Here is a 27,860-nt window from a genome sequence, read left to right as displayed (position 1 = left end):
GTGGCAAAAGGGGCCGGTGCGTTTGCTTTTATTCCGAGTAGATTTATGATGCCCACCTGCAATTCTGTCGCCCGTGTCAAAAGCAAAAGCAGCGGTCGGGCAGCATTTTCTGCCGTAATGGACGCGCACAAAGCGGGCCGTATCGTGCGAATGTGACACTCGAGAGATGATTTGCAGCATCACCCTCGTGACGTCCATTACCCAGGTATAAGTAATGATTCTTGCCTGCACTCTCTCCATTGAAGGCGTGATGCGATTAATTATGCCGCTACACCTTCTTTGTGATTTAAAACGGTGCACTCTTGGTTGAAGCGGTCCTTGCAAGTGAAAATGATCCAATTAAACCATGTGAATATTGCGTTCGCGTTAACAAATGAATTACACTTTTCGATTTTGTCTGAAAACTTTAGTAAAAATAAATGAAAATATTTTTATTTTGGTGGTTTTACAGTTCCAGTGCTTTTTTCTGGGAAGATGCCTATGGAAAGGAAAAATAATAAGCCGTTCAAATAGCATTAAGTTCTTTATTAGGCTGAGGTGTTCAGTGTTTGTATCACAATTAGTACGAGTGGAGTTTTAAACAAACAATGCAACTAAAACCGGAAGTGCTAAAGAATAGGTTGTAGATCATACATGATTCAGTCTTGAAGAAACTAGAACTGCATGTAAATACTATTATTTGGTTAATTATGGTACTCGGCGGTCAAGGAAAATGTGATATAGTTAAATAATAAAAAAATGGTATCATTCACATTGCGTTTACTACATTATATTAATGTAATATATTAATGTAATGTAACGGTGGAATGTAATCTCTAGTTAAGCCAAAAACTACAAAATTTCTCTCTATTCTGCGGCTGTAATTTAAAATTGATGTGCGACGACTTTCACTTTTTTGGACTTTCATTTTTGTTAGAGGATGGACTTTCAAGGAGAGACACAATCGAGTCCTTCTGGCCAGCTTCTGATGTCTTGAACTTTTCCAACATCTGCCAAAACACAAACACGGCTCAAAATTTTTTCTTTGGTGTACCCCCAATTTTTTTCCCAACGCAATTCGAAAACCTACCTCAAATCCAATTTCCTGTTCCAGCACGGCTCGCGTTTCTGGGTTGTCCCAGCAACAGGCCAGCAGAGTGGGCAACAGCACGGCTGTCAGGCGCTCCTCACTGAAGTACTGGATGGGCAGGTTGCATAGCTGCTGCAGGACAGTTGGAGTGAAGCCAGACTGAATTGTCATCTGCAAAAAGAGCAGAACGGAAGAGGTAGATTGTAATTGTATTGGCTTCTCAGTGGATAAAATCATTTTCTTGTAAGAGGAGACCTCCCTGCATTTTTATCTAATTAGAGAATGTCTGTCTGGCAATGAATGAAATAACACCAATCAATTTTCCATTTCCTGTTCCAGATAGGCGCCGTCCCCAATCACACATTCCAATCTTAATATGTGAAATTAGTGTGTGGTCCTTAGACCCAAATAAAGGCGATGACAGAACTCACAGCAAGGTAAACACAGTGGGGGAAGGAGGCTTTACACAAAAAAAAACAAATTTAGAAGTGAAGGAAACATCTAGAAAAGATCTCACGTGTAGCTGTCAAATCCCAAATTAATTAATAAATTAATAAATAACTTCTTGAGCTATATTTTGCGAATAATAAATTTGAATTTTGAGTTGAGCCGTTTAAAAATTTGTGCTTCGCAAAGAGCATAATCAAATTCATAAATGCATCCGCTAAAAAAATTATTTTCAATTAAAAAATTCTCTATATGTTTAAAAAAAATATCTAATTTGTCAGGAGAAATTTAATTCCGCTCCTTGTAACTTAGTGAAGCTGTTCATTTTTCAATTGTTCCACAGGAATGTCCTGCTCAGCAGAATTACGGAAATTACCTCGGTGTGTTTACTACACACCGAGGAAGCTGAATTTAATTCCTAATAACAACTTTGCTTGGTTCTGCCTTCAGAGGCATCTATCAATAAAATATAAAGCTTAAAAAGTATAAAATTTGGAAAACGCATGTGTGCAATGGACTCGGGCATAGCCCTTGTAAAGCTTTTAGTGGATCTGCGGCAGCTCCAAAATTTCAGAAACCTCTCCGTCCAACAACAATGCACCTTGCCAAATTTAATGAGTGTGGCGGGCAAGTCTGCTGAAAGGTTTACTTTGCGAGCAATGGTGCGCAATGCATGTAAATCATAATTAAACAGTGAACGTGTGGCCGACGAACTCGTTAATGCAGAGAAGCCGAACACATTTTACCGCTCGCGTATTATTTAATTAGCGCGCATACTGCAGCAGACGAGCTAATTAATCAATATGCTGGTTGCGTGTGTTTGCTAATTAAAACTAATGCCACCCACCTAATGCAAACACACAAGAGCAAATTGCTCGTCGCTGCCAAATTAATACGATTTAATTTCACGTCCATTCAACCAAGCACTCGCAAATTCAATTTTCAATATTTCACTGTGTCAATTGACATACACGCAAAACCGTTGGAAACTCAAATTCGTGAACCAGAATGCCAACGTGCCTGGCCTGCTCTGTTTTCTGCGTTAAACATTCATGGCGCTCGCCGAATTAATTTGGTAAATTTAAAAATTTGTTTTCCAACGAGCTGTGTTTGTGTTAAATTATTCAGTCAGAGCGCTCGAATGATTATTTGGACAACCCGGCGCGTGTATCTAAAATTCATTTTGGGCGTGTTTGCCGCTTTTCAGCCAATTAAAATAAGCCTCTATTGATAGCGAGTTTTATTTTCGATCCAACATGAACAACATAATATTGAAATTGGCAAGGACTGCACAAAATGGCATTTAAGATTCCAACACAAAACATATTTTGGGTTTAAATTACCGAAAATGAAGAGTCAAATGATAAGAAATAATTATGGAATATCTACTAGGTACATGGAAACCAGCCTAATTACTCAAGTGAAGTAAATTTTTAAAAGCATTGTGATCTTCTAACCATAACCAACCATATTATTTAAGTCAAAACAGGACCGTTCATAAAAATGTAAAAGCGGCTGATAAAAAAACAATACAGTTCTCACAATCAGTAGGACTATGGATTAAAATGGCTGTCAGGATTCGAGAAAAATATTTTAGATAAGAATGATCATCATTCAAGCAAAACACAATTTAATTCCAATCAGAGCATTTATTTTGCCCCCTTTGTTTTGATTTCATGACATATAAAGCATGCTTGGAATTAGAATTAAAACAAAATAATCTAACCGATCATCAAATTGAACATAAAACTAATCTTTTTATCTAGACAGAGAATTTTAATAAAAATAGTATAGTTACGTCAAATTTCCCTTGATATTCATTCCTTTTAGATGTACATGCTACAAGAAACTCTTTTCACCAAAATCCCACGACTAAAAGGAAATGTAGGCATAAAAAGTAGCTTTTGATTTTACATAAAAAATTAATTAAATTTTTTGCTTGAAAATGATCTAAAACTCGACGAAGAGTCGGCTGGACTTACAGGTCCCCTCCCCCGAAGAAAAAAACGCGTAATACATTATAATAAAATGGCAAACTTACCTGGTTGTCGTGGTTTTTGACAGCAAAGAAGCCAACAATGCGGACGACCCCTTGCAGGAGTTCCTCGTACTCTGGCGACTCGGTGCTGCTGCAGGCCCAAAGGAGGTAGCTAGCCAAGTGCCTGAACTGCAGGGACATGCCCTCAGCGCCTAAAACGCCCTGCAAACAGACAAATCGCAACTGTTTGCACATTCTTTTTATCTCAGCAAAGATTTCCTCGGAGCGGGCACTCGAAACAATAATTAAAAGCGAATGCAAAGAGAAAGAGAGAGCGGCGGAGAGTGGAGACCACTCGAGTCCACGCTTGGCTTCTCCGCCAGCTAATTCATTCAATTACCGCAGTCTAAATATTGAAAGCCAAACAGGAAGGGTTGCCAGGCGATGCCAACCCCTCTCAGCTTTTAATTAAACCCATCCCCATTTTGTTTGATTTGTTTTCCTCGTTCAGCAGCTAACTGACCTGGAAGAGATTGAGGTCCATCTCTGCCACCTGCTGCAGCAGCCGCAGCGTCTCCACGACCACGGCCACGGTGTGCGCCGGCAAGGGTGGCGGCGGCGCCGAGCCGGTGCGGGGCGGCGCCCCCTGATGCAACAGCATACCGTACAGCATGGACACGCCGCCCATCAGCTCGGTTATTCTCAGTGTGGCGCCCAGTTGAGACACGTCCTGACGAATCGCTCCGCAACCACCTGTCCTGGCACTGCACAATATTTTTTTTAATAATGAGTTCAGTAAAAATGGTACAATTTAAATTAGCAGAATGCAAAATTTTACCCCAAATTTGTAAACGCAGAGTGCTTGAATATTTTGTTGTATCCAAGCAGAATATGTGTCTTACTCTATGCAAACAGTTTAAAAATTCTTATTAACGCCCCTGTTCTTTTGTGTTTCCATATTTTGCTTCTTGTGACCATGCCAATAGTTATAAACACACGGCGTAAAAGTCATACAAAAAAATCTTTAGCATTTCCCTCTGCTTTGTGCATTTCTGAGGCGGCTAAAAAGGTGATGTCCGTCCGCCAGCAGCTCTACTACGATGACTTTTTCGGAAATGTTTGGACGACGAGGCGGAAATGGATGTGATGACAAAAATAATAGTCAGCCGAGAAATTAAAAATTCGGACTGCGATCGGCTCATCTCACAAAGGGCATGCTCTCGATCTCATTTGAAATAGTGCAGCAGTTGAATCCCCTCCTGACCTCCCCGAAAATCTGCACTTTTCCCAGTTTTCAAAGCTGTGTGAAATTTGATTGCTAACATGTGATTTTTCAGTTAAGGCTGTAGTGTGGCGAGTGGTCGGGTAAGTAGCAAAAATATTGTTATTATCCTGACCAAGAGTTTAAGAGACTTGCTCACTAACACTGCAAAAGCCATTTACTTCTTAACGTGATATCAGCATTAAATTAAAAAAATTTGGTCCGTTATTGGAGAAATGAAATGAAGATAAATGATTGATTACGAATTGATGAATCTCTCGCGGGCCAAGTTGCAAGAGTCCTACTTACCACGCTACAAGGGACCGCAGCAGTCTGAGGGTGGAGAGGAGAAAGGCGGCACTGCTGGGGTCGTCGTCGATCGGGTCCCGCACAGAGCTGCAGCAGGCGGCCAGCTTCTCCAGCAAACCCATGCACACAACGTAGCTGCAACAGCAAAATGCAAATTCCGCGATAAGTGATCACGTCGTTTGATCAATCATTCATGAATATGCATGCGACACAATGTCTGGAAACAAGCCCAAACAGCGCGGAAAGTGGTTGTTCCCGGCTCGCTAAAATGTAAATGAGATGCAAAAATGTTCAAGATTTTTATTTCTTTCCTGATATTCACTGAGCTATACACCAGTTGTTGTATAAGCCCTTAGTGTTCGAAGCTACTAACAGATGGCGCCACCGTATATTTGATTTTAAGACACTTCCGCTGCGATTTCAGACTGAATCCTACTACTGTGCATTCTTCACTCAATATGTTTTCTTTTGACATGCTGAAAACGAAAATCAGTCCAGCCATTCGCCCTAGAAACGCTGGAAAAGATTTTATATTTCAAAAAATAGTTTTCACGATTCTACGGCGATTAGTTATAACGATTTTGGTTTTCAGCCCGTCAAAAGACAGCATATTAAGGAAAGAATGTACATTAGCAGGATTGAGTATCAAAGCGCATCGGAGTTAAGTGCCTTAAAATCAAATTTATTACCAATGTATACGGTGGCGCCATCTGTTGACACCTTCGAACACTAAGGGCTTATACAACTGGTGTATTTAAATGTGAAATAAGTCTTGCTGTTCTAGTAGGCGAAATACATTATTTTGAGTTCTCTGCCAACATCACCTACAACGGAAAAAATTTCCCACAAAAAACTCTTGCCACAATACACCATTTCAGTGAGTACGTCGTTGCGTACAGAGAATCTGTCGCACTCAAGTCGAATTGGCACATAACGAGTGTCGTCGGACGCACGCACAAAATGAATTACGCAGGCAGCTGCGTTTTGTTTGTCCTCTGCTACTGTTATTTATCATTCCATTAAAATTTAACCTCCTCTTGCTGCTTTTCAAAGGCAAAAAATTCGCTCCAGATATTGCTTTGCTTGTGCGTTGGCAATAAATTCAGCACACACAACAAACAAGCAACCGCACGCAGGCAAACATAACATTTTTCGTCCGAAATTTCGCAAGGAGTTTTTGGCAAAGGCTTGTTTGTTTTGACGAAATTCACTGCTTTCCAAAGGCGAAAAATTCACAAAGCAAAAGGCTGTTGCTGTAACGCACCAGAGTTGCTGCTGCGCAAATAATAAACACACACACACACACACACACACACTCTCTCTCTCTCTCTCTCGCATATGCGCTCACATACGCTGGCAAAAAAAGCTGCTTCTGCCTTTGAAGAGTTACATTTTTGCAGTGTAAATAAAAATTATTATTCACAATGGCGTCCCCGGTGCCGCCACGAGAGAGATCCCGTGTTTGCTAGCTGGGGTAACGCGAAATATTCAGTGCTACTGTAAAATTCTTTGTGGTTCTCTCGTGATATTGACATTAGAGACCACCAGCCAGCCCGCGCCAGTGCCAGTATAGGGTAGCCAGATGATATTCGCGTTCCAAAACATTATTTAATGGAGTTTCCACCACTTTCAATTTTAGAAACATTTTCTAAAACTATTTACATTTAATTTAATTTAAAAATGATCTTATTTATGATACATTACAATTTTTTGACAGTGGATAACATAATCTTTAATTTTTACCTTTAAAAGATCTCAATGCCGCAGTCAAAGAAAAATATGTTCTTATGTTTCCTATTGAATTTTGTTTTATGATGCGAAATATGTGTAAACAAAATACATTTATTATAAAGCATACGATTTATTTTTTTTTTTCAGCTGGATTAAATGAACTTGGTCACCCTAAGCACAAGCTGCTCTCGTCATTAGTGATACCTGATGCATGTGTGAGCGTCGGAGAGGGTGAGGGGAGGAGTGAGAGAGAGAAAGAGAGAGAGAGAGAGAGAGAGAGAGAGAGAGAATTACCGAGAGCTCTCACTTGATGTATATTTATGTATTAGAGCGGGCTGGCAGACTCAAAATGTGAATATGCCTACACACATACGCAGCAGCAGGGCTGATTTATTATTCACAAGTTCATATGTGATGATGACGATGATGTATGGTACGTGTGCGAGCGAGAGAGCAAGTTGCTTTCCGAGCCTGTTTAATAATTTACGCAGTCGGGCGGCTGCTTCTCTGCCGGGAGAAAGTCGAATTTAATTGGAAATTCTGATTCGCAGCGTCTGCTACGCTTTTATGTAAACACGCTTAATTATCATTTCCCGAATTCGCACAGGCGAATGAATAAATTTCGTCGACAGCAAAAAAGCTTCGTATAGAGGGAAATGGTAGCGTGTGCGCGTTGGCGAAAATGGTAATTCAGTTTTCATCTCGTTGAAAGAGGAGCGCAAAAAGTTTTGAGCGCTTTGTTTTTCATTTAGTTATCCTTTCGCGAAAGCAACTCTAAAATCAATTCAAACAAGTTAATGTCAGTGAATGGGGTCCAAAAAATCGAAGAATCAATTAAGATGTTTTCATTAACAAAGTTGGCCAACTATAATTGGATTTTAAAGCTAAAATTAACAGAAAGCACTAATTATTGGAATGACGAGATCGAGTTTGAACTAAGTTTGAAAAGCAAATGAAAGTGGGTCTTTGTAATTAAGGAATTTAGCTTTAAAATCTATTTTTAGTTCACGTATCAAATCTTGTGTTTTATTGGCAGAACTTATGATTTTAACGCCTCACAATTACATTAATGAATTTCACAGTTATTGTCCTTATATTTTAAAAATCTATAATTAAATATAAATTTTCTAGAATGCCGGCTATTGTTTAGACAAATTTGGCAAAATCATATACAAGCAATCTTGCAATCGATCGTCAATAACGTGCCGAGAAAATCTGATTAAAAAACGAGCTCTATTTTAGAGGCTCTCAAGCATTCTTATAAAAAATTGCTTTTACGTAAATTCAGGCAGTGGTGAACGGTAGCATCCCCGGGCACTAGTGGGTGCGCTTAAAGCAGTGGCAGTGAAGCGCGAGCAAATCTGTGCGCAAATAAAACGCGCGGCCGGTGGTGCGTGCATCGCTGATTATTAATGTTCCAATGAAAAGCATCGGGCCGGCGCTTCAGCGTTATTGTAAAAAAGCAAAAGAGACGGAGAAAGAGAAGAGGAGTGTCAACACAAAAAGTAATGAAAATCAAAAGCGTGAGCGAGCAGACTATGATGATGTGCTTGGCATTCACTTAGCAATGAAAATGTTGGTTGATCATTCAGTGCGCGCAGAGAGAGCGAGCGAAATCGCATGCGACGAGAGAGAGACACAAACACAGCGCGAGAGAGCGAGCAAGAGCCGGGGCAGATAAAATAAAGGCAGCGAGGGTTGGCACGGCACACCCTTAAATAATGCATCAGCAAGTGTATGAGGGAGAGAAGAGTTCAGCCCCCTCAATAAAACATCGAGTACACTACACGGAGGCGGGACGGACCCACTGGCAAGCAAGGATTTTTGCGTGTTTGGGGAAAATCACGGGGAAAAAGAGAGCTTGGTCAAAATACGTAAAATACCCTGGCTGCGCCGCTGCTTTTCCCCGCGCTGTCAAAAATGATGGCGTTGCGGAGGCAAAAGCCGAGAGGGAGGTTTCCGCCTCGAGCAGGGGTGAGAAACTCTTCAGCCTGCTTTCTTTCTCTCTCTCTTTCGCGCAAAATTGTCGGCGTTGAGGTGCTTTTGTCTCAAAAAATTCAAGTAAGAAAAAGGCGGTAGAGCCATTTGGCGATGTTTCGAGGAGATTTAAACACATGTTGTGTCGTATGGATGCATAATAATGGCTGCAGCTACACAGCGGCAACCTGCCTAGCATCTGAGTCAAGACGGTTGCATACTATTGTAAATAAGGCAAACTTGTCTTTAGCACAAATTATTGGTAAGATTTTCCGTAAAATAGGAAATTTACGCTAGCTTTCCTATTTAGGTGGGGATTTTTCCGCTCTCGAATTCTAGGGACCAAAATATGTACGTATTATACTATCGTAGATTATGAATATTGAGAATACATTTTCTTGTTTTATTTAATTGTTGGTGGATAAATAAGAAATCGCTCAATCGAATGCGGCAACCCAACGTTCATGAAAACAGATGAATTAAGAGTTTTTTTTCCATTGGCCATTGGCGCAGTGAATTCAAACTGTCACGTGCATAGCAGCCGCGGAACACATCAATCGTGCGCTTATTTGCCGACAGATTTAAGCGCGATTCTGCGGCAGCAATAATTTCCCATCGGCTAAGCAAACAAGCGCCAATAATAATTGGCCCCTTATCCACGCTACTTTCGAAAGCACGGAAAGAGAACGAGTGAGAGGGATACGCCGTGTAATTCAGTTGTCAGTCGATGTTTGTGCAGAGGGATTGAGTTTAATTCAATCAGCCTCGTTAATGTCTTTATGCACGGCTGCCGATGTTATGCCACTGGCTCCCGAGGGGGCCCCCGGCAGCCCCCACCCCTTCCCCGGCCTGAAACCGCAAATATGGATGGATGCATCTCTCTCTCACTCACTCACTCGCACGGACTGGCCGGACTGGCGGCGGCCGAGCTGTTTGATTTTAATCTAGGCGCCGCGCGCGCGTGTGTTTGTATTGATTTGATTCTATCAGCCGGCGGCGCTCGCTTTTTTCATTGCTTATTGATGGAGCCGGCCGACCACCAGCCATCGCGGGGGATGCCTCTTCGCGGCCCACCTCGCCGCTTGTTAATTACACTTGCCGCTTGGCGATTATTTACACAGCTTGAGGCTGCAATCCACTGGCCGGCCACCCGTCTCTTTGTCCACAGAGCCTTGCACAAACAAGTTATTGTTTGACTTTTTGATTGGAAAACGACCCTGATTTTTCGGTTAATTAGTTGAGGAGGTTTAGCGATCAGAGTGAAATTGATCCTACAGCGGATTTTAAACTTAATTTTGCAGACATTTCTTAGAAATTCTGTGTGTTCATTTAGCTCTGAATGAAAATAAGTCTCAAAATCTTTCTGATCCACAAATCAAATTTGAGGGAGGGAGAGTGTGGGAAGGAACTGAAAAAAGGATGAAATTCGATTTTGAGATTTTTCCCCTCAATAATAACAACAACAACAAAAGGTCGATAAATCATCAGCCCCTGAAGCAAAATTTTACTCCTGGTGCCGATGCAAATGAAACTCGACACATTTGATTTGCAAACGTGCGGGTGTATCGAATTTGAATGTAACTCGATCGGTGGACAGGAGGTGCGACAGATGGCCTGTGTTTTGCTCCGCTCGGGATCAAGTGTATCGCTGATAAGCCAGCCAAAAGCAACTCAAACGCGAGAGAGAGAGAGAGAGAGAGAGAGAGAGAGAGAGAGAGAGAGAGAGAGAGAGAGAGAGCCGATTGACACGGCTGTTTGGCGGCGGATCAAACTGTTATCATATCAAAGTCGGTGGGCAAACAAATTATTTGTACGACGAGCGCGAGCAACGCTCTCTCGCTGTCGATGATGTGCTTCTCTTCTCTATCAATCGCTATACGGCCAATAATTAGCGCGCTGCGAGATTGTGATTTAATTAGCGCAAACGCGATTACTCGAAAAAGCATGTAGGCGCTCTGAAATCGAATTATGCGACCAACCAGTCACCTTGGCTTAACTTTTATGCGGGCCCATTTTTGGATAACTCAATTTGACAATCTCTGCGCCACCAGGACAGCTCTCGCACTAGGGTGTGAGCTGCAGGTGCTACATGCGGGGAACCACGTCTCACTAACGCGATTATTCTTTGAAAAATGTGTTGTCTTTTTATCGCAGTCAACAGGCAAGCAGGAAATGCACCTCGTGCACTTATTTATAATTCTTCTACATTTTTTTCAGATAAGAAAAAAATATAAAATTTATGTAAAATACAAGTAAAATTGAATATTGGGTTATTTTGTGATAATTCACACAAAATTGGAATAGGTGCTACAATGTTTAGGTCCCTTATCTCTTGGCAGCTGATAAATTCGTGAGTTATGGGTGGATAAAACTTTTATTGAAAATTATAACAAAGAGCTGTGGAGCTAACTAAAAGAAATTAAACGAAAAGAGCATATTTGTGAAAAAAATGTATCTGTTCTATGTGATCAGAAAGATCACACCTGGCAGATCAACAAAGCCGCGCATCGTTCATTCATGTCTTGACCGCCTACGTTTTGACACGACACATCAGTTGGCGCGTCAGATGAACGAACGACCAGCGCACATTATGTCACAGCAGCGTTGCAGTAGAACACACGGACAGAATAATAATAAAAGGCAACCACGCGAGGCCAATAATAATTCATCTCAAAGTGTCAGGCTGGCGTTTGATTGATCACTATCTAAGTAGAGGCAATAAATGTATCTGCGGAATGATTGATTTGCCGACGAATAATACACCGCACTGCCAGCCTAATTAAGATAAAGGCGCGCCGGCATTAATTGCAGCTGCCAATAAAAAAAAAGGATCGTAGATAGAGAAACACAAAAGGGCCCTGCGGATAAAAGGGTTGTTTGCTCGCGGTTTTGTGTGTTTGCATGTGTTGCGAGCGAGTGGGTGCAGTACTCTCTAGATGCAATCAGCCGCGGGCCATCTCCACTGCGCTTACAATTAGTTATTCATATAGTGCTGATGCTAAATTATAATGAGTGGATCTGTTTGATCATCGGTACTTACTTAAAATGAGGGATATAAATATACCAACCATACATTTTTAGAATATACTTTGAAATTAAAAAGAGCAGCATTTAGATTTTGAAAAAAATCATTTAGAGTCGTAAAATTTACTTCTGTCGCTGATATTTTTAAATAATCGTATATAATGAAACTTTAAAACAACACTTTGCTATTTAAACTACGGTGTAAATAAATATATAAAAAATATAAAATGTCTATATTTCAATTCACGCGCTGTCACCCTCGTGACACGCTTGACCCAGTTCACTTGGCAAATAAAAACACTGGCGTGCATTCACCACCCGCACAAAAACAAAATCTGAATACTGATCGAGATAATGGCATTGAGCGTTTATTATCAGCAGTCGCGGTACCACTATTTGAATATATACGACACACACCCAGCAGGTACCACGTAATATTTTATTCATTCCCTCTGTTTGCTGTTTGTATTTTTCCCAATGTCGTAATCCTGTGCACACTGCGAGCGCGTGTGTTTTGCCTGGTATCCACGGAGACTAATGCACCGTGGCTAACTCTTCTCTTTGTGACCTCCGGGGTCATCCTGCGACAACAGCCAGCTGTGGGGTGCGCTGCGCACACTGATAAACTGCACACCGCGCTGGAGTTGCAAGCCCGTATTACAACAAAGCTTATGAAATATAAAAAATTATGGAAAAACTCAGAAGATACCGAATTTGCCAACTTTTCACCATTTTTGAGTATTGAAATTGAAGTATTGATATGAAGCTGGGGCTCATATAGCAGAGGAAAATTCACCATTTCATTGAAAATAAAATTTTCTTCTTAAACAAAGCATTTTGATACGACTATGCTTAACGAACAAATTTGCTAAAACAATTCTCACATCTGGAGACTTTGCAATTAGAATTCAATTTCCTGGAGGAAGTTGCGAAGGAGGGACACGCAGCACGAAATTAGAGTCAACATGTGAGCGACACAGAGACAACATGCAAGCGTGCAATTTAAGCAAACATTTTCCCGCCGCTGGCAGCACGCACGTTTACCAAAGCGGGAATTACTTCCGATTAAAATATTTTCCTTTGTCGCTCCACCAAGGGATAAAACACAAGCTGACATTATTTATTTTTGTGTAGCGTGATTGCCGTGAGTTGCATTATCACCTTGCATGACTTAATGTGCTATATAGCTCGCCATTTCGCAGTTACAGCTTTTGCTAAAGTTAATGGTAATCAAAGTGAATATTTTACTTAGAAAAAAGATGTTTATGAATGGCATTTCTTGCATGAGAGATACAATAAGAAGCAAGTTCAATGGGCTTTTGCATTTTAAATATTGCATAAAATTTTGGTTTTGTATATAACATTAATTTAAAAACAATTAGTTGTATAAATGAGAAATTATTCTTTTAGAGATTTCATGTTAGCTGATTCAGCACAGGGAAAATTAAATTTGAACCCTCAAAGATTGAGATTTAAAATATAGCACGAAAATTTTGAGATTTTTTTATCATAAATTTAACATCAAGTAGCATATATTATTAAGAGTAGCAACCAACTGCGACTTAAAATTCTGAAAGCAAGACAAGTTTTGTATGGTCCAGTTGGGCCTTTGCTTCTAAAAGGGCAGTGTTCGCATTTTTCTGTAACAGATGGCGACGTACCACTAAGTGCTTGGAAACTGCGGGGACGTGCACTAATTTCGTTGCAGGAGAGTGCGACCTGCTTTGGTAATGGGCAGGTTAATTATGCTAATTACTGCGGCCAGGTAGATCCTTCAGCAAACTTTGAACATTTGCCTTGCGCTCTCTCGGAAACACCGATTTTAATTAGTGCCAGACACGACTTTCATTGTGATTAACTGCTAAAAAGCATTAAAAATTCAAGAGCTTGTGCAACATTACCACCGTTGCAACAGGAGCTGAAAATCGTCTTTATCAAATTCAATTCCGCATACCCATTTTAAAATATACAAGACATACAAAAATGTAAAATGTAAAATCAAAATATTGTTTTCACAATTAAATTGCCTTTCCAATTGTCATGAAAAAGGAAATTATCGTTTAAGCCAGAGTTGTGTCACTAAATTTGAGCGTCAAACACAACTAAAATTAATCATTCTTAATGTCCAAACTATATACAACATCAAAGAATCCCTTAGTAATTAAAATTATCTTGTTTTTGCCATCATTCTCTGAGCGCAATATTGTTATCAGTTCAAAAAGAAAATCTTACTGTATATTCAGATTTTCAAAGCATGGAAAAATCTCGCTTCATGTAGGAATGATAAGGGTGATACGCCAGATTAAAAATATGCAAGTTGTGCACTTTCAGCAAGCTCGAAGTGCATGGGAATCAAGCTGGGAGTCAAATCAGAGCATATGATTCGATTTGAAGGGACGCTTGTAGTTGCTAATGCTTCCTGCTGTGCGCGTTCCCATGCAAGCTACGACCCACGAAACTGCTGGCTGGGGCAAAGTTAAGCTCCGCGCAGTGCCCCGAGTCGAGCGATGGGATTTTAATAATCGCTTCCACAGCGCACTACTTTTTATTTTCAATACTTCAGGGCGCGAGTGTGAGTGCATCAGCTGCGGATTAACGCCGCATAAATTCAGCCAGACTGAAAGCTTTCGTGTGTAAAATTTATCAAAATATTAGTCTTCAGGATTGATGGATTCAAAATTCATACGCGTGATTCAGTGGAATATGGCGCCGGCTTTTCACGTCACACATTTCGCCATTCCAATTTCGCTGGGAATGCCGTTTTCATTCTTTTTCTCGGCCCCAGTGGAACAGGAAGGGATGCAGGGAATTCAATCAGCGAGCAGCCGCCTTAAAACAAATTTAAAAAAGCGAGAAGACTGCGCGCTGAGTAAATAAGAAAGAGCCTTTGCGCAGTAAAATCATTTTAAATAGCATTCAATGGTTGGAGAATTTCTCCCCAGAAGCAGTTCTCTCTCTCGTCTCTTTGCTCGCACGCCCTCTCTCATCCCCGTTTCTTTCCAAGGAAAAGAAACTTGGCTGTTTGCCAACGCTAAAGTTTCTCCAGTTTTAATGTAAAATGTAACATGCTCTTCAATTAAGATTTGATCCCTCATGTTTCCTATTAAAAGTTGGCGCACGAGGCAAAGACAGCAGCGTTTGCCAGGGGTAAACAAGATTTCCTTGCCGCACACACGCACACAAAAATAACTAATCTGATACCAACAGAGTGAGCCAGAAATCTTTTACCAAATTAAATTCTTTTCGGCAAAATCAAATTAAAAGTTAGAAGGGCAGAGCAGAGCAGAGTTATCAAAAGGAGGAAAAAATCTCCCTACCTCACGACATCCTGCAAGCGAGGCGCAAGTTGATCATCATTTTGAATCGCAGCTCCAGGCACAGCTTGCTCCAGAATCATACCTAGCAGATTCATGAGGGAACCTGTGGGTAAGAGAATTTTGTGCCTGGTTTAGACTCATGGAATCTGTGAATGCTGCAATTAATTAATGGTTTTTTGTATAATCAATTCAGATAAATGTCATGGGAATGTTTAAATAAATTTAACATAAAAAATAATTTCTTGGTAGATGCCAATGAAGAAGCACAAGAGGTTGTCATACTTCATGTCAGAAGAAATTTATTCAGCTTCCTCATTGCAACAAGCTGTTTATTTAATCTTCTGACAAAAGAAAATTATCTATCATGATGATGATAGTGCAAAATAATCATGAAACGTTTAGTGAATAGCACCAAAAACGAGACTTGCTTGAAGAAAGCAAACGCAAAGAGTTATATTTCTTCTATGGAGTGGTAAAGAAGAAAAACAAAAGCAAGTGAATAAAATTTTGCCTCCCCATTTTCTATGTTTAATTATATTTTTTTAATCAAATATGTTTGAGTATCGCTGGTAAATAAAAAGGAAAGACATACCTGCAAGGCTATCAGTGCAAATTGAAAGGGATGATCCGCTTCTAGGTTTCTGAGGTATGGTATTCTGAAAATATAAAAAGGTATAACAAGGCTTAAATATGTTGTAAAATCATACAGATAGTCGGTCGAGAAGTAGGTCCATGATGGCGCTTATTTTATTGCTGAGGATGACATAGCGACAGTTCAAGTCATTTTCGGTGCACGCCAAGGTGTATGCATTGCAAACAGTCAAGAAACATCTGCAACATTCAATTTGTGAATCTTTCTAGGATAATTTAGAAGAGAGCGTACTTGATTGGAATAAAAAGAGGTGAACCTGGCGTACTTTCCATCGCCAGTGCTAGCAGCTGAGATAAGAGGTTCATTCCTCCCAAGTTAAGAAACACGAGCTTGTCCATTGAATTCTTAAAAACACCATAACGTTAGTATATTTGGGCTGAATGGCAAATGAACAACCTTTTTTTCAAAAATCCTGCAAATTTCTGAAAGGGCCCTTTCCAAAGCAGTTATTGCTGGATCGCTCCACAAGCCTTTTCCTTGGGCATTGATAAGCCTTTCAATGTCTCTGAGACACTTCTGGATTCTGGATTTTGATGGCGAGTCAGTTGTTGTTTGAACCTCTCTGTTGCTTTCATACTCTTGGCCCCTAAATTAAATTGTTTTGAGACACTATTATTTAAAAATAAAAATCAATAGATTTACTTTGCAATCATCCTCAAGCGGATCTTTTTGAACTTCTTTTTCAGAGCTCTTTGTCGCTCTCTGTCCAATTCCAGTTTTTTGTCCGTGCTATTAGCTGGTGCCTCTTCAATGTGCTTGAGACTGAAAACCTCCAGCTCATCCCGACTCACATCTTTGCCTCCCAGTTGAGTTTTTACTTCCTGCTGGTGTTGGCGGCCTCGCAAATGGCTCACAAGATACACATCAGATCCAATCTAGGTGTAAGTTTCAGAATCATTGAGCTAATCATTGCAACCTGTACTGACCCAAACATTGCACAGTGTGCACAGTTTGTGTGTCTCATATGGAGCTAATCTAGGGGCAACATCCGTGCGGAAGAAACAACACTCGAGTGCTCTCTGCTTGATTTGCTCTATATTCTCCTCTCGGCGGTTTGCAGATTCTTCTTGCTTAGCCTGAATCTTGATTTTCAGCTCTTCCTGCGTTGCCCTTTGGGTAGCTTCTCTGGCTTTTTGTCTTTCCTCTCGATCTCTGAGATAATTGATAAAAATGCGTATTTAGAAGATTAAAATTTAGTGGAAAACACAGTAAAAACCTTGCTTTTTCTCGAGCCTGCTCGAGTCTTTCCTTTTCCTTTTCTTGCTGCTCTCGATCTATTCGCTCCTCGGTCACTCTCCACTTTTCCATTATTTTTTCCGCTTTTGCAAGTCTTTCTGCGTCTAGGTGTTTCTTCCTTTCTTCAGCAGCTGCCTTCTTAGCTGCTTTCTCTTCCTGCCTTCTTTGTCTCTCTTCTTGAATTCCCTGAAGCCTCTCCTCTTCTTCCTGCGCATGCTGTGTGAGCTAACCAAGACATAATACACACAAGATTCATTTACCTGCTTTTGCACAAAGTAGTCATGGCGTTTGTTTTGGGCTTCAATGGCAACAATGAAAGCAATCTCTTTGCCTTTCTCTTCTTCATCATGCGCTTTTCGCTTTTTCTCCTCAAGCAAACGATTGCGAATTTCATCTGCTCGCTTTAACTTTTGCTCAATTTTCTCTCTTTTGAGATGGTTGTTGTGTTCTTTAGCAGCTTGAACCTCTTTGATCTATGCAACGTTACATTCTTTAGTCCAATTCAACAGTTCTGATATATTTAACCTTTTTGTCGAGTTCATGTATTTTCTTTTTGTACTCTTCTAAGTACTTTTGTCGCTTTTCTTGAGCACTCTCTTGCTTTTCCAAAAAGGTTTTCTCATTGTTAATTTTCCTTCTAGACGGAGAAGACAGTTTTTGATGCAGATCAATTATCCTTTCAGGATGTGAGGCCAAATCCTTAACTTCGTCTAGTGTGCAATGAACACAAAATTAGAAAGCATTATATTACGATCCAATAAAATTACAAACCTTGGAAAAGCTCTCCAGCGCTTTCCCTCTCACATAGTTCATACCAATCAGTGATTTCAGCATCATCATCATTTGATTGTGAGTCGACAGGCTTTGACTCCATATCATCATACTAAAATGATATGCTATTAGCTTTAAGAGTTTCACTCATGAAAAACAATACCTCTGTTTGAAGTTCTTTGATTTCCCTTTCAAGCCTGGCCTCTTCTTGGTTCAACTTTTCAGTTTCTCTGTTCAGCTTCTCTTCCTCTTCTCTATAAAAAAATTAGTGGAATCTGTAATGCTGTGCTATATGATATTTCAAACCTATCGGAATCTCCCCTTTCGCTTTTTGAAACATGCTCCGGAGATGAGTTTTCAGACTCTGAAGGAACGGGACTAATTTTGCCGTTGACAAACTTGAAATCAACCATAGGAAGTTGCAATTGGTTCTCCTTTTTATCTTCAGTTGTTAGCTTCTCAGTGCTCTTGATCACACTGTCATATTTGGCAGATTGACTGGATGACTTTTTAGATGCCTTGGTTTCTAGCGAGGTCAGCTTTGGTTTTGTGGTTGGTTTGACAGGCGCAACCTTCCTTTCAGGCCGAGTAACCTGGACCTTTGAGACCGACTTCTTCACGCACTCCTTTTTTTCGTTCACACTCAATGCCAGTGAAGGAAGAGATCTAGCAGTCGAAGGCTGATGGAAACGGTTCTTTGGGAAAAGGCCTACTTCAAGATCCTGACTGCTTTTGATGATGGTGGCACTACGTCGAAGAGTATCAATTTTCCCTCCAGGTGATATTTTTGATCTGGAACGAGTCTTCACCATTTTCCAGCCATCGTCTAAGGTACAAAATAATTTATTGGCGAGGAAAATTAGCTGATTTTTGTTAGCAACCTTCTGGGGAGACAGCCTCTTTTGTTTTATGCAGCAAATCTTCCACAGAATGAACTTCCGCGGTTGTGGCGAGGGCAGCTGCAGCAGGTCCTCGGACCTTATCAGCCCAGCTGCTTCTACTGGAAGAACTGTTTATTGAGCTGCTTGAGTTGCTTCGCTCAGGAAGTGCAGCTTGCTCATAATCCTTAGCTGACCGTAAAAACTGTCTTGTAGGCATCTAATTGTGAATAATACAAAGTGATTAAGCAAATTTTACATCTGAGTCTGCCGTGAATTAAATTATAAAGGAAAGTTGAACAGATATTAAAATCACACCACGATGCATTAATTCTCTTAAACTAACCGGTCCATTGTTAGAAATTGACTATGAAACAAAAATCAAATTGTTATCATAATTATTGTTTCCCATGCAAAGATCTATAATGTGCAGTTGTTAGCGTGCAGAAAGTAAGAAAAATGAATCTGTATTAATTTAATTTCTCAAAGACTAGTGTTTATTATTAGCATAGCACACATCACTCGAGCATTACTACCTGGTTAAAATCTTGAGTTTTGTTCTTGACCCCTCGAACCACACCAAAGTTAGGTTTACTTGGCAAAGTGGAAGTAGTTGAAATTCCCAAACGAGAAGGATTCTAGTAAAGTGGTGATTGTATTTGAAGAGACCAATTTGCTCAATCTAGTACTCACGGTTCTTGTTACAGGTGCGGTCGTCGGCCGAGGTTTAAGGTCCGCAGGGCGTTTCACAAAACTTCGATTTTGGAAAGCAGGGCTAGATTTTGCGTCAAAAGAGCTTCTAGCAACTTTAGGCTGAGCACCAATAGGAACAAAGGGAGCAGATCTGCCTCGGCCTGCAGGTCTTTGGGGCAGGCTAGCTTTCTGGTTCAAGGCAGATGCCATGGTTGGCTTGACTGAAGCTGTTGTTCTTGGTGTAACTTTCGGCTTCTCCTCCTGTTTCACAGCCTCCAGAGGATCTAAGCCGAGGCTTTCCAAGTCAACATCATCAGTTTGGCAACATCCTTCTTTTTTGCTGCGGATTGCTTCCACGATCTGCGGTTCAGGGATGACAGTTGTTTCCTCTTCCAGATCTGTTTGAGACGAAACAGAGGGAAAAGTTGCGTCACCAATCACAACCAAGCTGCTCTCAGAAATTGTGGGCTGATTCGCAAGAGTATCTGCTTCTTTATCCTTGCTTTCTTTTTCCATTTCAGCTGCTCTGATCTCTTTCAGTGCATTCTCAAATTCAGAAGAGTTGAAATTCAGACTTCGGTTTGGAGTTTTAGCCATGGAAAAACTCTCAAACTTCTTCATCTCGTCTGGGGTCCAGTAACTCTCGGATGTTGAACGACCAAGCTTTAATTTGCATGATTAATATATTAAGCGCTATCAATATTGATCAGCATACCGTGTAGGACTTCCTGACTTCCCAAGCTAAAGACTTAGGCCTCTCTTTCACAGGAGTGTTTTCAAACTTCCATTTAAGTTCCATCCAAGAAATAAGATTCTTAAAATCACGAAGTGAGTTTTCCAAAATCAGTACGATGCTCTGCAAACAAATTTGTTAGAAACAAAGTATTTTTGCAGAAATAATTATATAACCTGACAATGTGGTACACTGTCAGTCTTTTCACAGGTTTGGAAAACATCTTCAACCATCCTTGTAAAATTGCGCACCAACATGCTCCAATAAACATCTCTCATTTCTATAATTTATTGAATAATCAGCCTAGTTTTTTTTATTATACTAGACATAATTACCGGATTTTTTGTCCCTGCCTGCTGATGCAGACCTTGTTCTGCACCCTTGACCAAGGCATTCTGAGTTTCTCTTAGATCTTTGAATTTCTATGTCTCTTTTCACATCCTGACGAGTTGGTGTTGCAGGAGGTTTCTTCGATATTTTTACTGTAATACATAAATATTACATATTCAGGTTTTTGTTAAAATTAGCAAGCATCAAAATTTGACGAAATTTGAAGCTCTAAAACACATCATACCCGTCTCAGTTTCTGGCTGTGGCGACATTAAATTATCGACAGGGACATTGAAGGCAATAGCGTTCTTGGACAGGCCTTCATCCTGAACTAGCAAGTGAATTTCTTCCATAGGTTATAGCTTGTCAGTTTCCTAAAAATATAGAATTCATATTGTAACAAATTTCCTGCATGAAATGGACATTATGGAAAGGATTAAAAATTGATTTCCAATTTGTACGTAATTCCGAAACAATTTTGATATTACATAAATGTTGAAACATTCCAAAGCAATTAATGCTATAACGAACAAATTAAACAAAAACCAAAAATCTGAAGTTACGTAATGAGAAATTTAGAAGAAAAAAGCGGAAAGAAGACTAAAGTAAAATAAAACGCAACAAAGTGGATTAAACTTTATTGCGAAAGTTTTGCTACGAATATTTTGCTGGAATAATACAATGCATAGCCAGAACAACACTCAAGCTAAAATTAAAGAATGATGAAGTTTAAACCATACCATAAGTTTCCAAGATAATAGCAAAATATGACTCATTCATCTGGATAAATTCTGGAATTTACAAGCGAAATTGAGTGTCGGATTATTTCTGACATTTGCAGGCCCAGCTGTTTATAACATCGCTGCAGCACTGCGAACTTGATTGTGAGCGGGCAAAGGAGGAAAACCCGTGTATAGGGTTCCGTATAAATTTTAGATTTTCAAACAGATATACAGAGAAAAAAAAATACTATGACCTTGTTTCTCTTATTACCTAAATATGATTTGAAGGGGAAAATGGAAATTTTATTATTTCTTTTCAACTTTTACGAAAGAACCAAGTAAGCTCCTTTATTTACACCTAAAATAAAGCGCGGTGCGTAGATGCCCTGTAAGTTCATCGAGATTGAATATTCGCGCGCTCCCTCCTACTGCATGATTCACGTCTGCGCTTTGTTCACGTGTCCACGCTTCCCGATTGGCTCGTTCGCTTCGTTGCTTCGTTCTCATTAAGGATTCTGTGTTGCTGGTAGACCTTGCAGCACGTAAGTCTCTTCAAAATCTCAAAATATTTCTGCCATCGGATTGAATTTCAATCTAATTTCGGCACATTTCTCTGCGTAATGTATATCGCCTCGTATTTTCTCTTAAAATTTGATTAATTCCATACTTAAGCCGTGGTATCAAGCCCGACATTGCCGGGCATGCTCCATCATCGTCGGCTATTTTAAATTTTGTTGGTTTCTTTAATATAAATAAAAATTAGTCCTGTTTTCTTACGAGCATTGATTGTTTCCCATGTCCATTTAAATCAGTAACTGATCCTGGTGCCTAACTTGGTTCAAAAGTCGAAAAATCGCTAAAGCATTCAAACAAAAACAAGAGCAGCCTCCCAATGTTTATACCACGCGTGTCAAGTAGCAATTCATCAATGTTCATTCGTTAGTGTTGCATTAAAGATCTTAAATTGTCGATTTATCTAGGAAACGAATCCTACTCGATATTTTGTATGTATTGCTATATTCTTACACGTCGTATGATATCGCAAATTAATATGTGTGTTATTCTGTTGCTTCTTGACACTGAGCAACATAAAATTAAACCAGTATCGCTATAGTTAAAAAAATGGTTTGATTCGCAGAAATCATGGGTAAAAAGAGCAAGAGTCCCCGCTATGAGATGGCCGTTGGCCTGAACAAGGGCCACAAGACCACCAAAATTGTTTGGGGCAAGACCAAGACCTCGGACAAGAAGATCAGAGTCCGACCCTCCAGGCTAAAGGGCGTAAGTAGAAAATCCGTCTTGGAAACCTCCACTCCCAATTCATATATATGCACTGCCAAAAAAACTTCAGTCATGTTTCATACAATTATATTATGTGCCATGTTTGTTTGTAATCGGTCAAGATTATCCTATCCTCAACACGTTCATGGTGCAGTTTCATTTCTTGCCAACTCAATTGTTACTCCTGCAAATTTTGGAACTTTCTTGAATTATCCTTGTCATCATTTTAATCCAGTAGAAATCGTCATCTTAAATTTTTCATTCCATTTTCAGCGTCAGACAAAACACACCAAGTTCTGCCGGGAACTTATTAGAGAAGTAGGTGGACATGCTCCTTATGAGAAGAGAGCCATGGAGTTGCTTAAGGTTTCGAAGGACAAGAGAGCCCTGAAATTCCTCAAGAGGAGGGTAAGACCATTACTTTTAATGAATTTATGTATATATATATTAATTTGCAATGTTTTTATAGTTGGGCACACACACCCGTGGAAAGAGGAAGCGTGAAGAGCTCAGCAACATCCTTACCCAGATGAGGAAGGCTGCCCACAAGTAAATGTTAATGTATCACGCTGCATATTTCAACAATTAAAACCAATAAATTGTTCTTTGTGACTAAAGCTGGACTTTTAAAAAAATAAATTCAATGATTAAGAATCAAGTCTGAAGTGAATTAGATTGTTTAATAGATCTTGGCTGAAGTTTACTTCTTCCAACCTTCAGAGTAGTTTAAATTCCTCAAATTTTGCCTGTTTAAGGAAAAATTAACTTCACTTTAAAATATCTCAGTTCTTTTCTTTTGGGTTCTATGGAAAGGTAACTCCTTGAATGTAACTAATATTCTATCTTAAATTGTTCTCCTAGCCGAAAAGGTAGCTGATTTTATACAGTTAGGAAGGGAAGTGAGCTAAGACGCATACTATTTGCAATTATTGCAACTTTTCTAGGCTAAAGTGAATTATGAGTTTTCAATTTGCCAACCCAACGATCAGAAAAATGAAAAATCAGAGAAACTTAAATATTTTTCAGATCTGATTGTGATAAAGATAAACACGAGTGGAAAATCCAGAATTCGACACCAAAATCGTAAAATTTTGTGTATTGGCGTAGAAATTATAATTTGGTAAGTATTGCCAATTTAAAGACGTCACTAGTGAGTGCCAGACTGATCATAAGGGCTGTTTCCTGGTGCGCCCTTTTGGAGCCTCACTGGTAGTATAATGCGCCGCAGCTGAAATGAAATGTTTGCTTCCGGTAAATTTTTCCGCCCCCGTCAGGCACTGCGTACGTCACGTTTAAAATATGTATTTAATAATTCATTAGTATGCATATTATATCATTATTCTGTATAAATCTAACAGAACGTAAAAAAAAAAGCGAAATTCCTTAGAGATAAAGAATGACGCGAAAGAAGAAAAAACTTATGTCTTTGAAGGGGGGGGGGGGTGAACGTAATGAAATTACGGAAATTACGCACAATGAGCAAACTGACAATTAATTTAAGCTCATAGAATGCAACCCCATTAAAACGCATATAGAGATATATTTGTGTAAAAATGTTGGAAAAAATGAAGTTACACAAGCTGAAATTTTAAGTATTCTGATGAAATTGACATGATAAAATATTTTTGATATTTTTGTTAAAAGGACTATACAAATTTTGGTCTATGCTGAGTAATTTTCGTAATTTTGGGTGGCTGCTGACTGAATCGGCTGAATTTTGGTCTGGCGGTATGACGCATTTTATGACCATATGTGACCCAAAATTTTGCGGTAGGCTGAGACCTCTTGGTAATAAGCAATTTACAGGAGATTAAATAAAACAAAAAAAACTTCATCACAAAATATGAAATTAATTTTGTTATTCACCTTAAATAATTTGCTACTTGCTGTTTTAGCAGTCTCAATTTCGAAGCTGAGAAAACCGAAAACCCATAATAGTCCACCAGCTCTGGCGGCTTAAGGCTTACCGGGCTTACGGCTTACTGTTAGCGCCCTCCGTCTTTGTCTTCTTTGTTGTTTGCTAAAGCTTGTGGCGCCTCCTCAGGGGCGGATGGGAAAGTGTGTGAATGTGTTGAATACAGCGCCCCCCTCTACAAAATCATCTCCATCTCTTCAATACCTTTTTCAACAGTAGAAATGGCGACTTTGCTCGCAGGTGAACAGTATGGATTAAAATCGGAAAATTCGAAGCCAAATAAGACTTTCACGTTTGTCAAACTTACGGATTCGGCATTGAGAGCAATAGAAGAATACCTAAGGAGTCCGGTGAGTAAAATTTCCATTCAATTCCCGTTCTGAAATCGGCCCAAATCGAAATGAGAACTGGCCTCGTCCAGAGAGCAGTGGCTGCCATGAAGGTAACAGGTCTGCCACAAGTTCTTAAGTCATTGGGCCTAGCTGGGGCGGTCGTCTCGGCCCGAAATGCATTCCAGACGACCCGGCCAAAGCTGGCGGTCCTCGTTTTGGGTCGTAAATGGCCCTCGGTCGGTTCAATTACCGAGTTAGTCGCCACGTCAACATGTAGGCTAACCTTTATTCAGATCATTTTATACAGTTAGCAAATATTTAACTTCCGATCAAAGCTGTAAACTAGCACACGAGCGGGCCCGGAGTGGGGCCCTCGCTAGGGCCCACCGTGGGCCCGTGACACGCAACCGGAGCCTTTCGATCGGTCCCGTAAAGTCTAATGACAGCCGTACGACCTCGGCATGGGGCAAGCTGGTTTAAAAATAAAGCCCAGGCGCCGCCGCCCAAATTGGGCCCGAAATCGACAGGCCCAAAGTCGACCAGGCCCCTGGTGCATATTTCCGTTCCGTTTTTGGGTCGCTCGAAAGTCAGCATTGCCTCAAGTCGGCGTAAAATTCAAGGCATCCTCCACCAATCCCCGGGGTCCTCTCTTGCGGGGCCCCCAAAGGCCACGGTGGGCTTCTGGGCCGGAGCAAAATGTATCAGCTGCCGTCGGCGTGACGTCAGGGTGGAATGCGAGAGCAGCCGAATGCCAGCACACAGAATTAGTATATTTCGAGGGTGGAAGGCGGCGCGAACTCGGTGTTTTCAAATCGGTGGTTTGGCACTGCTTTTTATAGCATCTGCGGTTCGATTTGGGTTCGGGTTGCCTTCTTGTCGGGCTCCACTCGATTTCGCTCATCAGCTGGCCGTTTATTCGCAAATAGTGCGATTAGATTAGCGTCTTTCATTTTTGATACCTCGAAACGCATAAAATTGAAAAAATCCTCCCCACCGCGCCACACAACTCAAGCAGACGACATAATGCTGTATTTGACTTGAAAATCTCACCATTTAATCATGCACTGAACTAAAACAATGCATTATTATCAGTTTGATTATGATTAAAACACGCCATCAGCAGCTGTTTCATAAAGTCCATTTGCTTATGCCTAAATTTAGTGTTGTAATGCTATCTCAACCAGTCTTACTCGTAGGTTCAATTTCTTAAATCTGAAACTACATACATAGTAAGACCCTGAAATTGGACTTTGGGAGATAGACTTAAGTCCCCGTGCAGCTTGATATGGGTAATTTTGAACACAATGGCGACAAGGAACGCAATAATCGGTCTACAATCTGCAGATTTTACAGAGAAAACGATATCAGTCAGGCGCAAAATAACAACTCGATTTTAGCGTGTGTTGATTCGTGGAATTGTTTTTGAATTTTTAAAATACTAAACTAACAACTTCACGGACGTTTTCACTCCAACGCATAATGTAAAAATTTAAATCATGAATTTATATCGCAGAGAACGAATTGCATATTAGTAGAATGTGCATTTTGATTTTATCATGAATAGCTGCTCAGCTGAGAATTTTTCGTACAGAACAATGTTGCATAGTGGTAATAACTATCACGCATAGGTTGGAGCTAAATGGCCACATTTTTTATTTTTGCCAAGCGAACTGAAATTTGTGTGCATTTAGTGGTTTCGCCTTGAAACATAATCAGGATTTTATTGGTCGCCGATTCGCTGAAAAGGTTGACACATGGCATTATTTGCTCTTATAAAAGACCAATTAAATAAATTACCCGGCAGCATAATTGGACGCATGAGATAATTTGCAAGCACGCGGTGGCGTTTCTTTTTGAAACGAGCTCGTTGGTTACGAAATCGGATCAGTTGCTGCTGAATTCGCTGCTCGGTGAAATTTTATCACATGCATGAAAGTGACGCATAACACGTTCATTGCAGACAACACCTTTCGAACACGTCGACCAGGCCCGATTTCGCCTATGGGTTCGATTTCGGGCTCAAAAAGATAGAAAAAAGAGTATCACAACTTCTACTCGAATGAAAGTGACGTGTTTTTCGCCGTGAATGAAACTCTCCAACTAAATATTAAAATAATTTGCAATTATTACTGCTGAGACGCCCGCCCGTCCGTCCGTTTCAAGTAGTTCGTTATCCAAAATCCGGAAGCGACGCTCGTGCCAGCTGGACGCTTCCCCCACCGGGCATGGGAAAATCGAGCTGCTAATCGGAAAGTGCGCGATATTAGTGACTTGCCGCACATTGCTTTGCAGAAATCATACCCGTTCGCTTCCTTATCTTACCGGCGGGGCTCAATCGTTTTAAGGTTCACGACCCTCTTGATAAAACGAGGCGCACTGCGGCCTAAAGTATGCGGAGTCTTGCTTAATACACTCTTTCAGTCGTCTTTATCTCTCGTACGCAGTAAACGCTCGCTTTCCACAGCGTTTTGTCTTCTGATGATAGTTCCTTCACCTGCTTTGGAAACGCTCTCTTTGTTTGACGACCATAGGTAAGAAAGGAGAATTTTATTATTGTTTTTCACTCAAGTTAGTATTAAATTGATTTGGGATTTTGGAACAATTGTCTCAAGCTGTTATCATTACAGCAAAGTGTAAAAAGTTGCTTTTGTTGATCGCTTAGTTTAAGTGTGGTATAATTGCAAAATACCTAAAAACAAAGTCTGAATTTTCAGATGTATTTTACCCATTGTTGGGCCAGTTGTGAAAATGCGAGCGAGATCAGCAACCTTGATAGTTCAGAGTGGAAATTATAGGCTTATTGTTAGTCTGGAAAGAGACAATAGTTTACTCTGTCAGCGTCGGCTCGAATCGGCCAGTTCCCCTGGTATTTCCGATCCGCAAATTGTCGCACGAGCTTGCCAGTGCTATAATTTCCGCTGTTTTTCGAATTCGTGTCCATCGCAAATTGCTCAGGAATCGATCACGAAAACAAAAGCCAGAGAAAGTCCAAACGGAGAAGATTCGTGAACACAAAAAAAAATTGTTGGCGACAAGCGAGTTTTTCGCCCATACGACGATTGCAGCCGTCGGTGCAAATTTGGCACGCGGCCCTTGAGAGCAGTAAAGCGATCAGTCTGGTCGGAGGCGTGCTTAAAACTGTGACGGAATATTGGAAAGTGAGGGTACCCGCACTCACTGCAATAAGAAGTCCAAAGATAAGGC

At 40.4% G+C, this 27,860-nt stretch overlaps 4 protein-coding genes across 6 annotated transcripts in view; 2 read left to right on the top strand and 2 right to left on the bottom strand.

Annotated features, from left to right (window-relative positions):
* Positions 1-510: 510 nt before the first annotated feature.
* ssp3 (short spindle 3) lies at positions 511-21,297 on the bottom strand. Of its 2 annotated transcripts, XM_065478206.1 has the most exons (26): positions 21,147-21,297; positions 20,651-20,780; positions 20,412-20,558; positions 20,253-20,356; positions 20,059-20,199; positions 19,344-20,006; positions 19,187-19,288; positions 18,654-18,870; positions 18,079-18,598; positions 17,936-18,026; positions 17,773-17,884; positions 17,527-17,711; positions 17,262-17,474; positions 16,982-17,208; positions 16,692-16,917; positions 16,408-16,640; positions 16,162-16,351; positions 15,997-16,109; positions 15,821-15,944; positions 15,706-15,769; positions 15,114-15,216; positions 5,065-5,199; positions 4,018-4,258; positions 3,558-3,716; positions 1,070-1,240; positions 511-989 (listed from the first exon to the last, which is right to left on the bottom strand). In XM_065478206.1, the coding sequence occupies exons 2-26, from the start codon at positions 20,757-20,759 to the stop codon at positions 888-890; spliced, it is 4,692 nt and encodes a 1,563-aa protein (XP_065334278.1). In that variant the 5' UTR covers positions 20,760-20,780; positions 21,147-21,297; the 3' UTR covers positions 511-887. The 2 variants fall into 2 exon arrangements, with proteins under 2 accessions (XP_065334278.1, XP_065334279.1); XM_065478207.1 differs by lacking the exon at positions 19,187-19,288.
* Positions 8,802-27,860, bottom strand: part of LOC135935697 (uncharacterized) — a 266,355-nt gene continuing 247,296 nt past the window's right edge. The window contains exon 9 of the transcript XR_010574243.1: positions 8,802-8,812. The gene's annotated coding sequence lies outside the window, so the exon portion shown is untranslated. The remainder of the gene's footprint in view (positions 8,813-27,860) is intronic.
* On the top strand, positions 12,743-23,026 carry RpL36 (ribosomal protein L36). 2 transcript variants are annotated; one of them, XM_065478225.1, is made up of 4 exons: positions 12,743-12,746; positions 22,267-22,409; positions 22,683-22,817; positions 22,879-23,026. In XM_065478225.1, the coding sequence occupies exons 2-4, from the start codon at positions 22,272-22,274 to the stop codon at positions 22,960-22,962; spliced, it is 357 nt and encodes a 118-aa protein (XP_065334297.1). In that variant the 5' UTR covers positions 12,743-12,746; positions 22,267-22,271; the 3' UTR covers positions 22,963-23,026. The 2 variants fall into 2 exon arrangements, with proteins under 2 accessions (XP_065334297.1, XP_065334296.1); XM_065478224.1 differs by lacking the exon at positions 12,743-12,746 and adding an exon at positions 21,522-21,670.
* Positions 24,519-27,860, top strand: part of Su(Tpl) (Suppressor of Triplolethal) — a 29,262-nt gene continuing 25,920 nt past the window's right edge. Inside the window, exon 1 of the mRNA XM_065477161.1 lies at positions 24,519-24,674. Coding sequence (XP_065333233.1) covers positions 24,546-24,674 — 129 coding nt within the window. The 5' untranslated portion in view covers positions 24,519-24,545. The remainder of the gene's footprint in view (positions 24,675-27,860) is intronic.

Source organism: Cloeon dipterum, chromosome 2 (assembly GCF_949628265.1).
Source record: "Cloeon dipterum chromosome 2, ieCloDipt1.1, whole genome shotgun sequence".
In the NCBI taxonomy this organism is placed as follows: domain Eukaryota; kingdom Metazoa; phylum Arthropoda; class Insecta; order Ephemeroptera; family Baetidae; genus Cloeon; species Cloeon dipterum.
The sequence above is the reverse complement of the archived record's forward strand: the minus strand, read 5'-3'. Positions and strand labels throughout refer to the sequence as shown.

Excerpts from the sequence above, each read along its gene's own strand:
- ssp3 (XM_065478206.1), bottom strand. The coding sequence starts at position 20,759 with ATGGAAGAAATTCACTTGCTAGTTCAGGATGAAGGCCTGTCCAAGAAC. Across the intron at positions 20,007-20,058 it reads AAGTCAGGAAGTCCTACACG|CTTGGTCGTTCAACATCCGA; the intron begins GTATGCTGATCA and ends TGCAAATTAAAG. Across the intron at positions 16,918-16,981 it reads CAGGCTCGAGAAAAAGCAAG|AGATCGAGAGGAAAGACAAA; the intron begins GTTTTTACTGTG and ends CAATTATCTCAG.
- RpL36 (XM_065478225.1), top strand. The coding sequence starts at position 22,272 with ATGGGTAAAAAGAGCAAGAGTCCCCGCTATGAGATGGCCGTTGGCCTG. Across the intron at positions 22,410-22,682 it reads GACCCTCCAGGCTAAAGGGC|CGTCAGACAAAACACACCAA; the intron begins GTAAGTAGAAAA and ends TTCCATTTTCAG. Across the intron at positions 22,818-22,878 it reads TGAAATTCCTCAAGAGGAGG|TTGGGCACACACACCCGTGG; the intron begins GTAAGACCATTA and ends ATGTTTTTATAG.